The 16,185-nt window shown below is 38.4% G+C and overlaps 1 protein-coding gene across 5 annotated transcripts in view; it reads left to right on the top strand.

The window, feature by feature from the left end:
- Window positions 1-14,547, top strand: part of KIT (KIT proto-oncogene, receptor tyrosine kinase) — a 76,535-nt gene extending 61,988 nt beyond the window's left edge. For 2 of the 5 annotated variants that reach the window (XM_016124286.2, XM_016124289.2), the window contains exons 9-21: window positions 1,530-1,723; window positions 2,906-3,012; window positions 3,106-3,232; window positions 3,514-3,618; window positions 3,711-3,821; window positions 5,037-5,187; window positions 7,029-7,120; window positions 7,644-7,771; window positions 8,812-8,934; window positions 11,608-11,719; window positions 11,832-11,931; window positions 12,279-12,384; window positions 13,610-14,547. In XM_016124286.2, the coding sequence (XP_015979772.2) occupies window positions 1,530-1,723; window positions 2,906-3,012; window positions 3,106-3,232; window positions 3,514-3,618; window positions 3,711-3,821; window positions 5,037-5,187; window positions 7,029-7,120; window positions 7,644-7,771; window positions 8,812-8,934; window positions 11,608-11,719; window positions 11,832-11,931; window positions 12,279-12,384; window positions 13,610-13,738 (1,585 nt within the window). In that variant the 3' untranslated portion in view covers window positions 13,739-14,547. The remainder of the gene's footprint in view (window positions 1-1,529; window positions 1,724-2,905; window positions 3,013-3,105; window positions 3,233-3,513; window positions 3,619-3,710; window positions 3,822-5,036; window positions 5,188-7,028; window positions 7,121-7,643; window positions 7,772-8,811; window positions 8,935-11,607; window positions 11,720-11,831; window positions 11,932-12,278; window positions 12,385-13,609) is intronic. The other 3 variants (XM_036227931.1, XM_016124288.2, XM_016124287.2) reach the window with 3 other exon arrangements.
- The last annotated feature ends 1,638 nt before the right edge of the window (window positions 14,548-16,185 follow it).

The following is a 16,185-nucleotide window of genomic DNA, read 5'->3' as shown; positions in this document are numbered from 1 at the left end:
TAGTAGACATTAATTTTGTTTGCTGAAAAATGATTACTGAATGACTTCTCTATTTTTGTGGTTATCTTTTCGGATTTATGGTGCAATTTCTAGCCCGCAGGTAGATAAAGCAATTTTCCAGGACAGAGTAATTAGATTTCCATTCTATACACAGGAGGTAATGTGTGTGGGAAATGTGGCTGTAGTTATCATGAAAAAAATTACCTCAGAAGTTAATTGCCAAGTAACCAAAAAGTAATGATCGTGCAATTACAACATACATATGGCATTTTTAAGCTATGTGTTTTAAATAGTTTTCTTCCTGATTAGGTGCCCAGCCCCTGAGCAGAGCACATCTGGCATTGTGCTTCCTTTCCCTCAGAATCCACACTTAAGCCTTAAATTGTCCTTTCATATTACCTGAAGATGAAAATGGGGTCAAAATTGCTGTTTTTATCCATCAAATGGTATTTTATGCTCAGGCTTTAAAAGCTCAGTGTAACACCACAATTGAATAGTCAGGATAATAGTAGAAATTTTGTTTTTCATTGAATGGATCTTTTTATCACACCAAGTCGGAAGAGGTTACATAGGATTGTTGTTTTCAGCTGAGTTTTAGTGGAACATTTTACTTGGGGAATGATAGAGAGGTTTAAGACCCCCAAAAAGTGTGCCTGCAGTGGAAGCAACCCCAGTAGTTACATTCAGCCATTCAACAAATATTTATGGAGTGCCAACTGTATACCGGATGCTGGTCTAGTGAGCAAAACACACCTGAGTTCCAGCTTTGTGAGTTTGTATTTTAATGGGTAGAGATGGACAAAAGATGAGATAAACAACTAATGGAGGTAGGTGTTAAGTGTTAAGGAGGAAAACATGGCAAAGGAAGGAATAGAACACTGCTAGGCATATAGGGCAGGAGGAGAGGAGTAATTTAAAATAGGGTCATGAGGGCCTGGCTCCACATGGTCTTTGCTACCTGGATTGCAGCCCGGAGGGATAACCTGTATCTCCCTTGATAGAACCTCAGGCTGCAGGGTCCTTGCTGCTGGGGTTTGGGGGGTTGCTGTGTGGTTGTCCTTGTTGAGACCTTAACACTTTTCTCCTACATACTTTTCCTTTTCAAGCCTTCATACATCCTTTCTCAATTAGTATATTTATCAGGGTTTACTATATGCTGGGATATTTAAATCATTTCTACCCTTTCACTAAATTTCCAAGACTGGTATTACCATCCCAGTTTTACAGCTGTAGGAACTGAGCCTTGGAAAGTTTAAGTGACTCAGAAGTCGACAGAATAGGAGTTTGAGTCAAGAACTAACCCACATCTCACTCCAAAACCTCATCTCCCTCTTTCTTCTATTCCACAGTGCTTTCCCTGTTCACTGTGCCACAGAAGTGTTCATTCGTCATCAGAAACTCTTGGTTGTAAAAGAAATTTCCGATTATTAACCCCTAACTCAGTTTGAGAAGTATGCCAAACCCAAAGTGTTTGATTGAGTGGTGGATTTTCCTGGAGTGAATCTGGGCTGTTGTTTTCTTCTTCCTAGATGTTCAGTTCCTGTTGGGCCGGTGGATGTGCAGATACAAAACTCATCTGTGTCACCGTTCGGAAAACTAGTGGTTCAAAGTTCCATCGATTACAGTGCATTCAAGCTCAATGGCACGGTCGAGTGTAGGGCTTACAACGATGTGGGAAAGAGTTCTGCCTTTTTTAACTTTGCATTTAAAGGTAACAGCAAAGGTATATTTCTTTTTAATCCAATTTAAGGGGATGTTTACGCTCTGCTATATCAATCATGATATTAATCCATTCCATCATTGGCCATGTCATTTCTGGTAATATCTACATTGTACTGTATTGTCATCAAACTCATTAAGTTTCATTCTGTGCTAGTTTGTTAGTAAAATATATGCAGTAATTTTGACCATGCACTATTTATATTTTACACGTGTTTGTGCACATATGTATATGTATGTGAGCATATGTATGAAATATATATTATATATGTATATAATGAATTGTATATTTTCAATTGTTTTCATTTAAAAAGGGTAGAGAAGGAAAATAGGGGAGACTAAATTTACCTTATATTCAAACAGCAATAGAATTAGGACAATAAAAAATTTTAATTCTATTTAAAATTTCCGTTGTTCAAAATCAGTTATGTTAACACATTGTCAGACAGAAAATTAACACTGTCTTTTATGAAATTATGTTAGTGAGTTATTTCTTTAACATCTTTAAAATTCCATTCATGAGTGACTACCTCTCTTAACATTAGTTAAATGATCCTTGCAAACACATTGATGAATTGGTATGAATTTAGAAGACAAAGAAACTGGGCACCTACATTCTTAGGGCTCAGTTTTTGTTTTCCTGAGTTGGCAAAGGCGAGTGCCAAAGAGTGCTATATTTTCATTTTTTGAGTAATGAGGGGAAGAATCTTACATTGTTCATCATAGATTTTATTCAGACAGGGCAATAAAAAGAACATTTTAAAAATGCTTTTTTCAGTTGTGGAAGAAATTCATATTCAATGTAGAAAACTTGGAAAATATAGGAAAGCATAGAGAAAAAATAGAAACCATCCATAAAGGAAATTTCTTAAAGTTGTCTAAGGCAGGAATTTGGTTGAAGTACAAAGTTCGTTTAGATGTTTTTCATTGACAAACAGCTTAAAATTATTCTTGTGCTATGGAAATCTCAACTTATGTTCCACAGTAGTCTGGTTTAAAGTTATTTTAAAAGATTTGCTTGAATAACAAAGTAAGAAAATAACCAAGGCAAGGAGTCGATATGAGCATGGCTTTGAATCCTGCCATGGGCTGTAAGATGGGAGGGGGTGAGTTTGGGGTTAGGTGATTGTGGTGAAGATCTGAGCCTGCTGATAGGTTGTGATTCCATGATCTTCTTTCATTTTAGAACAAATCCATCCCCACACCTTGTTCACGCCTTTGCTGATTGGTTTTGTGGTCGCAGCTGGTATGATGTGCATCATCGTGATGATTCTTACATACAAATATTTACAGGTAACCACTTATTTGTTCTCTACCCTAAGTGCTTTAATGGTTGAAACATTGATAATTAAAAGATGATACATCTTTCCCTTTCTCCCCTACCAGAAACCCATGTATGAAGTACAGTGGAAGGTTGTTGAGGAGATAAATGGAAACAATTATGTTTACATAGACCCAACACAACTTCCTTATGATCACAAATGGGAGTTTCCCAGAAACAGGCTGAGTTTTGGTCAGTATGAAACAGGCTTTCCAAATAACCTTTTTATGTACACATAACAATGATTTTAGGGAACCCCAATAGCTTTCTTTGTTATAGTCTACCTGAAACAATAAGTGTTTTCTGTGAAATGTCACCACTTTCGATAGATTTGGTATAAGCACATTATAGGGAAATGTGTCTAGACAAATGTGTTCTAATTCATTTGTTGATTTTGAAATTACGCAAACAATCCTTTGATTCCACACCGCCCCTCCCCCCCACCACTGATTTTGTTGTCTTCCTTTCTTCAGGGAAAACTTTGGGTGCTGGTGCCTTCGGGAAAGTTGTTGAGGCCACTGCGTATGGCTTAATTAAATCAGATGCGGCCATGACTGTTGCTGTGAAGATGCTTAAACGTAAGTTTCTGCAGGCTAGTGCATGTGCTCAGCATTGGTTTGCCAGATTTGTTTGTTTGTTTTTTGCTAAAATAAGATGTTTTTAATTTTAGCAAGTGCTCATTTAACGGAAAGAGAAGCTCTAATGTCTGAACTCAAAGTCTTGAGTTACCTTGGTAATCATATGAATATTGTGAATCTTCTTGGAGCATGCACCATTGGAGGTAAAGCCATGACCACCTTGTCTTTTATTATCTGTCAAGTTATCAAGAGGGGAGATTTTGATACGATTTTGATGATGTTTGATTGTAAACTGCTTGCAAGATTTTGACCCAGGTTATTGTTACCTCTTGTTAGGTTCTCCTTCCTCCCATCTTAAGAATGTGTATTTTGGTTTTTATCATGGGCAGGGACAGCCCAAGCACATACCTTAGTGACTGTCGAGTGTCGTATCAACAACACTGACCTCTGGAATATCTCAAGCATGTCTCATCTGATCCAAAAAACTTTTCATTTTATCTCACAAGCTTTATATTTTGCTGGATCATATTTAGTCACTGAGGGGTTAATATCTATTTGCATACCATAATTAAAAATAGCCCTGTAAGTCCACCAGCTCTTAAATATACACCAAACAAGGCAAACACTGCACATTTGTTAAAAATAAACTTCCAATTCTGAAGCATCAGTCAAGCCTCCCATCAAGGATTTCTGTGATGTTTCCAGAAAGCATTTTCGTCTGTAGGAACAAAGCCGTGTGCAAGGAGCTGTTCCTTGAGATCTGGAGAGCTCCGTGGTCAAGTTGACAACTTTATATAATTTCTTAAAACAGTCCTGTTAAATGTTGCTTCACGGTATCATGAATTGTTCATGAGAAATTTCTGCCCAAGTTAATTATCTGCCTGTTAACTTCAGAGCTTCAGTTTTAGGCATTCCCAACACCAAGAAAATGTTCTACTAGTAGTGCTCAGAAGGGTGACACCTTGTCAGTAACACATGTGATGATGTCTCATCATTTCAGATTTTCACCTACTTTCTAGTCTTGTCTCAGTTGGTTGTTCCCCATGGTTGGTTTTCCTATTATCCTGCAGTGTGTGCCATCGTTTTTATAATAATGTTACTGAGAGGATGTGAGCCCTACTATATGTAAGTAGTAGGGAATCAAAGGATTTGTGTAGGAAGTTTGATAATAGTATAACCAGCAGTCACGCCTGGCCCCTAATCACTCTGAAATTCAAGAAAAAAGGGGCTTGCTTGTTTAGTTTTATCCACTTAACTCTGCTTTTGGATAACCAGTGTTAATAGATTGGATCATATTGGTACTCAGGAGGCTTAACCATTGAACCTGATTGTTAGTGGCCAGGTCACCCTTCAGCGTTTTTATGGGAAGCAGGATTTGTCTATACATCTTACCTCCTTCTAACCTTATATGCTTGTAGGGCCTACCCTGGTCATTACAGAATATTGTTGTTATGGTGATCTTTTGAACTTTCTGAGAAGAAAACGTGATTCATTTATCTGCTCAAAGCAGGAAGACCATGCAGAAGCGGCCCTTTATAAGAACCTTCTGCATTCAAAGGTGTCTTCATGGTAAGACTGACTTACATCGTTGGTTGCTGATGGGCAGTTCTGGGGTCATAAGGGTTTGGAATCAAGGCTGATTCTTTAAAAAAAAAAAAAAATGTATTTTGAGGTGCAAAATCAGAATTATTAAATCATTTAAGTGTGGTTAACAGTTTAGAAAGTTTAAATAGTGTTTTTAAAGATTCAGAGTCTTAAACTTAAATTTTTGCTGGATTTTTAAATGCATCTTTAGTTTTTCCCGAAGCTTTTGTTCTGTTCAACTGAGAACTCTATACCTGTTCCTCTATCATGGTTCAGTGTGTCATTCCATTTTACCGTGGAGCTTGGTACTATATGCATTGTTACAGTGAGACACTGTTTATAGGGAAAATGCAAAGGCTTGTCAAGTTGTCACAGTAAATTCCTTTAAAACATTTAACAAAATGTCAGAAAGCTCTGAACCTAACTCTGCATGTAGGTTTTCTGCCATCTACCTCTGAATTATTTCTATATACCTTATTCTTTAAAAAAAAAAAAAAAAAACTCGTTATGCTATAAAAAGGCACACACACTACTATAGCACAATTAAAGAAATTCTGTACCTTATTGTCATCTCTGTCATCATTGGTGTCATTCAGAATTTAAATGATGTGTAAAGAGCATCAAGTATCTTTAAGGGGAATTAGTGAGGTTCACAACCACAATAGAATTCTCTGTTGTGCTTTGCCTGTTCTTTCCGAATGTTGTTAAGATCCCCCACCTAAGAAGCTTTCCTAGCGTCACCCAGGCCAACAGAAATCATGTTCCTCAAACCCAGTCCCTTATGCTTTATATTTCTGCAGTGGTGGGTTTCTGCTCACCTTTTTATTCACTACATCCCCTAATTTTGAGATGGCAAGAATGTCTTCTTGCCTCTTAACTCCAGGCCCTCAAGGACCTCAGCAAATATTACTGATTGGCAGTTCCCTCTTGAAGCCTTTTCTGTACCTCTGGGTGAAGTTTTAATCCCTAAGTGAAGCTTTAAATTTTTTTTTTTTTTTGATCCTGTAAATTTGCACAGTGTTAAGTGATAGTAAAACACAGTAGTTTCTCCAGAGCATGTGTTCTTTACGTGAATAAATGAGCCACTTTGCTTTTGGCCCCATATATAATTTTTAACTTTCTGAAATAATAGCCTAAATTGTTTAGTCCTGTGGGGTGTTCTTTGTGCTTTGGGATTCCATATGGGACTGAAACCACCCGCATACTCTGAAGGAGATTGTTGTCATGGTGTTTCTATGCTAATCAGAAGCAGGAAGTACTAGAATCTTGAAGACTCTCCAGCCAAATGTTGCAGATTCAAGAGGTCCAGATGGTTCAGAAAATCATCCAAATTATTGGTGTTTATCTGAACCAAATGAGGTTTTTTTAAACCTTCTTCCATCAGTCACTACATGTTAACGATCTCTGTCTTCTCCCCCATAACACATCTCAGAAGCTCTGATCTTTGTCTCTTTCATTGTGTCTCTTGGGGCTAATTTAGAGAGTTTGAAGTCATGTGGAATAATGCTTTTTGGCTCTATTTTCCATTAAATCTCTGGTGCCAAGAGATAGGAGATTTCTAACCTGAGTTCCGTCTATTACCGAACACAAAAAAGGCCATTTAACTCTTGGGGATTAGACTCTAATGTTGAATGTTAAAAACTCACCTCTTACTGAATAAGATTTTCTTCATTCAAACCTGGCAATACTTACTTTCTTCTAATAAATCAGGCTATCATGTAAAAAAAGAGATGGGGGGATAGAGCCTGCTCTATGGGCGGCCCCTCCCCCCGATCCATTTCCCATTTTATTCAATCAGGATTTGACGGGTGTTTCATCTCTCCCAGCAGTGATAGTACTAATGAGTACATGGACATGAAACCTGGAGTTTCTTATGTTGTACCAACCAAGGCAGACAAAAGGAGATCTGCAAGAATAGGTGGGTACCTATCAAGTAATGAAATCAACTTTATTTAAAGAAGGTTTCTCAAACTGCCATAGAATATAGTGCCAGTCTGGTAGTGATCGGTTCTCTTCTACAAAAGGGTCCAGTGGCAATGCAGTAGTGGCAAGTGGCAGTTAAGGGTTGAAAGAGAGTACTTGGAGTCAGAGCCTGTGTTATTATACCTGAGTATCTTACTGCATCTATGAAAATATATGCATATCAAATATGTATTTTGCCTATCAAATTATATTAATTACATGTTTTGCCTATCAAAAATATGAGATTTTAAAATTAATCCACCATCCTTCTCCCTTAAAGATTTTATAACCTAGCCCAGGGTTGTGAATATTAACTTTGTGATTCAACACCTGCCTGTTCTCAACATTTGAGAAGGTCATTTGCCTACAAGTTTACATTAGTTCATTCATTACTTGCCTTTAGTGTTATTGTTGTCATTGTCTTATTTTCTTCACCATTAAGGTTTTAATTGCTGAGAAAATCTTTCTTATCCTCACAGGCTCATACATAGAAAGAGACATGACCCCTGCCATTATGGAAGATGACGAGTTGGCCCTGGACCTGGAAGACCTGCTCAGCTTTTCTTACCAGGTGGCAAAGGGCATGGCTTTCCTTGCCTCAAAGAATGTAAGTGGGAATGTCTTAGAAGAGGTTCCCCTACCACCTCCCAGAATGGAGCATTTTAGAGCTGTAGTAAGAATGCAGACTGTAATTTTGAAGTGTTGTAACCAAAAGCAGAGGAAATTTAGTTTCTTCAAGTTCTAACTGCTGTCTCTTTGGAATTCTCATTCTCATTTGTAAGCTTTAAAGAGCAAGCTGTATAAATGAGCTTTCTATGAATATTTTAATATGGAATGAATTCATTTAAACCATTTAAACCTTTTGGCTTTTAGGATATAGGAGTTACTCTTAGAATATAGGTAATTTATCAGCAAAAGCAGAGGGTACCTCATACAGCTTTAGTGCTTGGTGAACATATATTAGGGTTTTATTGAAGTTGAACTAATATTGCATGTATGGTTTGTGCAGTGTTGGGGAATAAGGAATCAGAGAGAATACTAAACATCTGGGAGAAGGATAGGGATGGGACGAGAACGATGGAGCCAAACAAAGGAGCTTGGTCTTAGGAAGAGTGAGAGGAATTCCCTAGGAAATGGGATGAACAGAATAGGGATAAGGTCACAGATCCGACCCTCAAGTGTCATCGGTGACATTTCCAAACAATTGCAAACTAAAAGAGGATATAGGATGGCTGAAATAAAGGGCCCCTTCCCTATGTCCTTGAAGCTGTCAAATTGAAGTTTAGACATTTTAGAAACTCTATTAAAGGACATTCACAGAGAAGCATGCAAAATGAGTTTTCAGTGTAAAAAATATGATGTGACTATTTAGAGTGTATTTTCCTATGAATGAAAGCAGTCCTAAGAAGTTGGTTTTGAAAGTGATTATAGTAATTAAGGTCCTAGCGATGTGAAACACAAATTTTGAGCATCATTCAAGGCATAATTTAGATATTTATTTTTGGTGCACCGAATAGTTTAAATGTAAAGCAAAAGTATTGGATTTGTATAACATAAGCAGCAACCTAGTATTAAACATAGTTTTCCCTCTATAAAAGTTTAAAATAAATTTAAATGGCTTTCTTTTCTACCCCTCTCTCCTAATAGTGTATTCACAGAGACTTGGCAGCCAGAAATATCCTCCTTACTCATGGTCGAATCACGAAGATTTGTGATTTCGGTCTAGCCAGAGACATCAAGAATGATTCTAATTACGTGGTCAAAGGCAATGTGAGTACCTACTCTCTGCTTGATAGTCCAAAGAAGAATTTTAGTTTCAAATTTTTATAAGAGTTGTTTTTTATGATTTTCATAATGCAAATCCTACCTTTGAGATATCATGCGTTTTTGCAGTCAAATTAAGTATATTTTGGCAAAATTTGCATAGTATGCTGAGCATTACTACAACTAACATTCCGATAATAGAATTCCTAATTCTAATTGTGTAATTATGGGGCATGTGAAGGAAACAGAAATAGCCTTAATTTTCATTATAGCCTGAGAATAGCAATGAACTAGATTTTGCTCTAGCGAAACAAATGTGGACCTGAAGGTCACAGCAGGAGAATTTTATTTCGAGATTGACATGCCATGTGAAGAGATTAAAATCGAAGATAGTGTTCAAAATTAGGTATATAGAACGTTGGATCTTGTAATCAATAGAGAGCTTATTAAATAGGTTCATAAGTAATCATTGGTTTACAGAACATAGTAATTTTTTTTTCACAGAAGTGCTTTATTGGGGTGCCAATTTTCATTATGTCTTCAGAACAAACCCTTGGCATTAGAATGTAGCGTCTTCTCATTTTAAGAGTTGGAGAAACTAAGGCTTGGTATATTTTAGTGACATTTGTCTGAGGTGACATAGGTCAGCAGAGGCTGAAACCAGAGTCCATGATTTCTAGAGCACTGTCCCATTAGTATGGGAAGCCATGGAGCCCTGTGTATCTACTCTTTTATGACTATTTTCCCAGGCCCATTTCTACAATTCAGTTTTATTCCTGAAGGTAGCTACGTGTATCCCTTTCGATAGTGTAACATTTTCTCCCTCATCACTGTGGCATACCTGTGGGTAGGCTGTAGTTGACTTGGGTTTGTAGAAGTGTTGCTGGCAATGCCTACTGATGAAAGTATGCAGTTCTAATAAATCTCCAAGGCTAGATTTCATTATTAAGAGTGTTCATAAAACCATGTTGTCTTCATTCTGGTACACTAATGGAAGGAAGAAGGTAAAGTGGTACTTTATCCAGGCCTCTGAATAGCAACAAAAGGACAAGAGGAAGAAACTAGCAGCTTCTGGACCCAGAGTCGCTGAATTCAAATTTGGCTCCATCATTTAGTAACTGTGTGATATTTGACAAGAATTATCCCACACCTCTGAGCTTTTAAAGTGATGATGAATGTAAATACTATAATATGATGAAGATATCTGTGATTACTGTTGGTGACAAAGTCACAGGTATTTCTCAGACTACGATGCTTTATTGTCTTCAGTCATAATTTAAGGAAATACTAAATTGCATTTAGAAGTTAGTGAAAACAAGAATATACTTTTTCCCTTCCGAGTTCACAAACACCTGAATTCCAAACATATGTAGACATTGGGTTAGGAAACTCTATAGGAGCTTTAGCACAAAATCTTGGAGGTGGGGGGTATACCGAAAAGCTTTTTTATCTCTATGGACTAAAATAACTTTAAAACTGGAAAAAATTGTCTTCCCAGTTTTCAATGCTAAATGAGTTAAGAAAAGGATTGATTTAGCTTTCTGTGGTAGATTAGATTCCAGGGATCCAGATCCTCTTTAAGAGGAACAGTCATGGGAAGTTTGGCTTGATTTTAGCAGAAGGAGTTCAGGACGTGCATTTCAGCTGTTGAATTTAAGCCAATCACTTCCTTGGAATTGTCACAGTCATAAGGCACTACTATTTATTGAGTGCTTACTTATGCTATACAATTTTTCAGATATTAGTAAGTCAGGTAGTACTGTGCTAAGTACTTTTACCCATATTACCTCATTTAACCCACAAAACAACTTAGGAAATTTGAAATATTATTTTTGTTTTACTGAAGATATAGAAGCTAATTATAGACGTTTAAGTGACTTTCCCATGTATTAGTAAGGGAAAGTTTTGGCTGCATATGACAGAACCTTCCCTCCACTCCCCCCTGCCCCAAAAAGGAAAAGGAAGGGAGAGAGAGAGAGAGAGAGAGGTGGGGGAAGGGGGGAGGGAGGAGGGGGGAACAGGGTCATAGGAGTAGCAACCAAATCTTTCCACCTTTACATTTTTTACTACCCTTGGGTGGAGCCTTCATCTTCAGCATCCAAGATTGCCACTAGATAGCCAAGATAGCCAGAGACCACATCCAGAAGGCAGGATGGAAAATGGTAGTAAAAGGACACATGCCATCTACATTTAAGGAGATTTTCCTAAAGCTGCCATACAACACTTATTCCTGAGTGTCCAAAACTCAGTCACATGATTATACCTGGTTGCAAAAGAGCTGGGAAATGCAGTCCCTACTGTGGAGAGCCATGTTTCTATTATTCAGGGAAAAGAGGAAAACATTCTCACTGGTAACTAACAAGTCTGTGTCACTCAAGGCCAGTTGTGGAACCAGGATTAGAACCCATGTCTGTCTGTCTCTGATGTCTGTGATCTTCACCTCCATACTGTACTGATTCAATGTCTTCATCTTGAAAATGGAGATAGTATACTTGTGAACCACCTATTCAGGCATAGCTGGGGTCATCAGAGGTCATAAAGGTGAAAGACTTTTGTGATATGACAGTCAAGTTCCCACCCCCACCTCTCAACAGGAACAATGTCTATAGCAATATTTTCTATTCAGTTTTTTGAATCTTCTCAATTAACATTGCTGAATCTGTTGTGCTTCCGTTACAGGCTCGGCTACCTGTGAAATGGATGGCACCTGAAAGCATTTTCAACTGTGTATACACATTTGAAAGTGATGTGTGGTCCTATGGTATTTTTCTATGGGAGCTGTTCTCTTTAGGTAAAATGACCCTGCCAAAGGCACTTTAATAGACTCAGAGAATCTTTTAAAGGTTTTATCAGTGGCTGCTTGCTTATGATTAACACTGATTTGCAAACCATTTGTGCCTCAGGAAGCAGCCCCTACCCTGGAATGCCAGTGGATTCTAAGTTCTACAAGATGATCAAGGAAGGTTTCCGAATGCTGAGCCCTGAGCATGCACCTGCCGACATGTAAGGGCCAAAATATTTTTTCTTCAGATAATGTATCCCCTTTTATTTTTATTTTTAAAGACAGAGACCCAGATTTTGAGTGTTTTCAACTAGCACAATTTGAAATACTACTTGGTTCCTTTATAGAATACCCTGGTCAAATGTCATTTCTGTAGATTTTCACAATCTCTTGTCACCAAATACAGAGCAAGTTTCGGCAGCATTTCATACATAGCACATTATGCACATGCCGCTTACTATGTCCAGTTGCCTAGGCCTGGAATTATTTTTGAAATTATCTCATGACATACACCTGAAGACAAATGAGGGGTATTGGGGAGTAATGGAAAGTGGCCCTCATTCTGCAGGTATGACGTAATGAAAACTTGCTGGGATGCCGACCCTGTAAAAAGACCGACATTTAAGCAGATCGTTCAGCTGATTGAGAAGCAGATTTCTGACAGCACCACTCATGTAAGTACACTCTGCCAGGCACCAATCATGTGAGTGCACTCTGCCAGGCACCAATCATGTGAGTGCACTCTGCCAGGCACCAATCATGTGAGTGCACTCTGCCAGGCTCGGGATCTCTCTTCTCTCCGTCCCCGGTGTATTCTTTTCCTCAGACTCTGTGGGGTGAGGACTAACCTCTCCACCCCTTCTCTCCTTGGCTTAGGCTGCAAATTAGCCTTTGGGTGGGAAAGTAAAAGCAAGGGAAACAAGTTCTTTCAGTCCAGCCCCCCTGTTCTGAGCCAACGAAGGATGTGAGATGAGGAGGAGAAATAGTAGAGGGCTTTACACTCAGAAATGTGGAAGTAGGATCCATAAGGATTTGCCACATTTCCTCCCCCACCCCAAATACTGGTCATGGGGTCAGCATGGGCCCTCTCTCACATGTCAGGGCCATTCAGCCTTTAGAGGGTTGGGATGGTGTGAACTAGAATAAAACCATAGAAAAAACAGCTTGTTACTACAGTGAAATAAGCCTTCTGCTCAAATAAGCATAGCCAGAAAATGGCAGATAGCTGTCATGCCCACAAGCCATATAGAATGAAGAGCTGTTTGAAGTTGGGAGATCCCTCCCAGTGATTTGGGGAGGGGGGAATTCAAAACCCAAACCCTTTATTTCTTCTGCTTTTAAGGAAGATACTAATCCTTACTTTGACTCAGATTTTTTTAAGCTGATTTTTTTTTTCTGGATTGTGTGCTTGGACCTATCTTTTCTTTCCCAAGTGTATACCACCGATACTTTTGTGTTAATGCTTACTCTTCTGCACGTCAAAGTGTATTTCAAATTAACTAGCATTTTTCACCTAAGTGCTTGATTCCTAATGGAAGATCTATTGAAGGGCCACCGATTTCTCAGCAAATTACATTGGCTGTTTTGGCTACCGAGGTTTAGAACCCTTTTTAACAGGTTAGATAGCACCTGTTCCTAGAAGCGCCTCAGCAGAAAAGCACATTTTTTTGCCATCACTTCTTTTGTAATCAGACCTTGGGAAAAATGAGGGGTAAAATAAAACTTGTGGGTTGAGTTTTGTTTTCCAGTACGACTTGGTTTTTAGCTGCAAAGGTCTTTAAACTTCCTCTCGTTGAGTCTTCCTCAAGTTATCTGCAATTCTGAAACTGCAAACATTTCCCTTTGTCGCTGTGTTCATTGTAGGGACTGGTGTATTGACTGTGGACTTGTTTTCCTCAGATTTATTCCAACTTAGCAAACTGGAGCCCCAACCAGGAGAGTGCTGTGGTGGACCATTCCGTGCGGATCAATTCCGTGGGCAGCAGCGCCTCGTCCACGCAGCCTCTGCTCGTACATGAAGACGTCTGAAGCAGAATGAATGTCTGCGGGTCTCCAAGTGGAGTGATTCTCGTTCGTTTGGTTTCTATGATTATTTTGTTTCTTTTGACTTGCATCCTACTCCAGGGTAGTGAACACCCGCTATAATTCTCTTTATGAGCACACTTTAGTAGCTGGTGATTGTTGTCATCAGCTCCCATCCCCTTGCCAGGGTTTGAACTGTGTATATTCCTGACAGCAGAGTAGCTCCCATTAACGGAAAAGAAGTCTGACTTGGAAAAAGGGAGGTTGGGAAGTCCTTTCTGAGGCTTCTCTAATATCTGTTTGAAAAGTATGGATGACAGTTTCTTTAAATAAATGGCATTAGTCACCTTCGGCCCTCGTAACCACCCATAATGATATGATGGTACAGCAAGATTAGAAGCTGAAACCTAAGGCCTTGTTGTGGAAAATGGAATGTTATTAGGACAAAGGTCAGAAGTCTACAAATATGTAGGTCTAAGATATCTATCGTTTCATACTAGGAAAGAGACATAGGCCGTGAAAAAATGCTCCCTGGGCATGAATTATGACTCGTTGCGGTGTGTGAGCCTTCATGCTACCGACCTACTTTCTCACAAGATTTTGCTATTAGGGAGCTGAGTTGGAGCAAGGACCTCCCCAGCCAGCATTTGTATATACTCATCTATCAATTGTACATGTTCATATGTCTGAGGGGGGAAAACCCACAAACTGTTGTTCGTGGATACAGCTCTGGCTCAAGACTGCCATATATGTAGGAATAGAAGAAAAGCCAGACAAATTTGAAGGACACAGTGCTTTTTTTTTTTTTTTTTAAAGAAAAAAACATAACTGTCAAGCACAATCTTAACAAAAATCTCCTTTTGTAGCTGATGAATTTGCTCTATAGATCGTCCAGAACAAGCCTACCAGCTTCAGAATGGCATTATGCTGAATAGATTTGATGCCATTTGAAAAAGATGTACTGCATGACTCCGGCAGAAGTGAGAAAACAGTGCTGTTCTAATTTGGATTCTTTTGTAGCAGGAAATAAAATTTAGATTCATTCTCCTTTGCAGGCATGTCCTGAACGCAGGGCCGGTATATAAGTGTGTATGTGTGTGCACACGCGTGTATGCTTGTAGACAAATATTTTGGGCTCTGTTCTTGCCTCGAGCCCAAGAAGGTCCTTTAGTCCCCCAGAAGTAGTTTGTTTTCATCGTCAGTACTGCTCTTGGTCTCCTTCACCTGGCTGTCCTGAGAAGGTTACCAAGAGCTTGCATAGAGGCATATAGTAGGAAACAGAGTGCCTAAGTTCCTATTTATCTGTGGTCCACCTGCACTTAAGGCATTCTCTTATTTAGACTCAGCATACTGTACCTGTTCCTTAGACTATTAATGCTACTCTTCCACTGAAACATATTTAAATTTTACACTTTAGGTAATTGCCTGGATATTATTCTTAAGAGTTTACCTTCCCCCTACTCCCCCATCACTACCCAACTGTAAGAGGTCCATGTGTACATGGCAAGGTTTATGTGTTGTCTTGCAGGATTCAAGTATGCTGCCTTCACGGTTTTCCCCTCCTAGGTCCATCCCTTAGGTAATGTTTAGAGAGCTGTGGCCACTTATCTAGAAGTAACCATTTGCACTGGAGTTCTATGCTCTCGCGCCTTTCCAAAGCAACAGGTTTTGGGGTTTTGTTTCAACATAAGAGATTGTCGCTGTTTGCCATACTTTGTCTAAAAATTTCCTTTGTGTTTCTATTGATTTTGGTTATAGTAAGAAAATGGTTGTTAACTGTAGGTGTCCAGGTACTTCAGGGGCACTTCACTGAGAGGTCTGTCTTGGATAGTCTTGAAAGTTTATATTTTTATAATTTTTTTTACATCAGATGTTTCTTTGCAGTGGCTTGATGTTTGAAATTATTTTGTGGCTCTTTTGTAAATATTGAAATGTAGCAATAATGTCTTTTGAATATCCCCAAGCCCATGAGTCCTTGAAAATATTTTTTATATATACAGTAACTTTATGTGTAAATATGTAAGTGGTGCAAGTTTAAAGGATGTTGGTGTTCCACGTGTTTTTTTCCTGATATGTTGTCTAATTGTTGACAGTTCTGAAGAATTCTAATAAAAATGTAAATATAGAAATAAAATAGATTTTTTGATTTTTTTCAACTTTAGTGAAATTAAACTTTAAAGTGTTAAAGTTTGTTTTAGAATGTTTTGTACCTAGAATGCATAAGACCCATGCAAAACCTTCAGATCACTGGGGTTTATATATTTGAAAATTCAACATTTATTAAGAATTTAGTATGTGCTGTATTTTCTTATTCTTACAACTCAAGGTATTCATTTAAATTGAAAAATATAAATGGAAAACATTTTGAGCATTCTGCACATTGGTAATTAATATAATTAATATTAAGTTGACTCATGTGAAATAACCATTTTTTGTAGGCAAAATAATGGTCA

Source organism: Rousettus aegyptiacus, unplaced genomic scaffold, assembly GCF_014176215.1.
Source record: "Rousettus aegyptiacus isolate mRouAeg1 unplaced genomic scaffold, mRouAeg1.p scaffold_m13_p_10, whole genome shotgun sequence".
In the NCBI taxonomy this organism is placed as follows: Eukaryota; Metazoa; Chordata; class Mammalia; order Chiroptera; family Pteropodidae; genus Rousettus; species Rousettus aegyptiacus.
The sequence above is the reverse complement of the archived record's forward strand: the minus strand, read 5'-3'. Positions and strand labels throughout refer to the sequence as shown.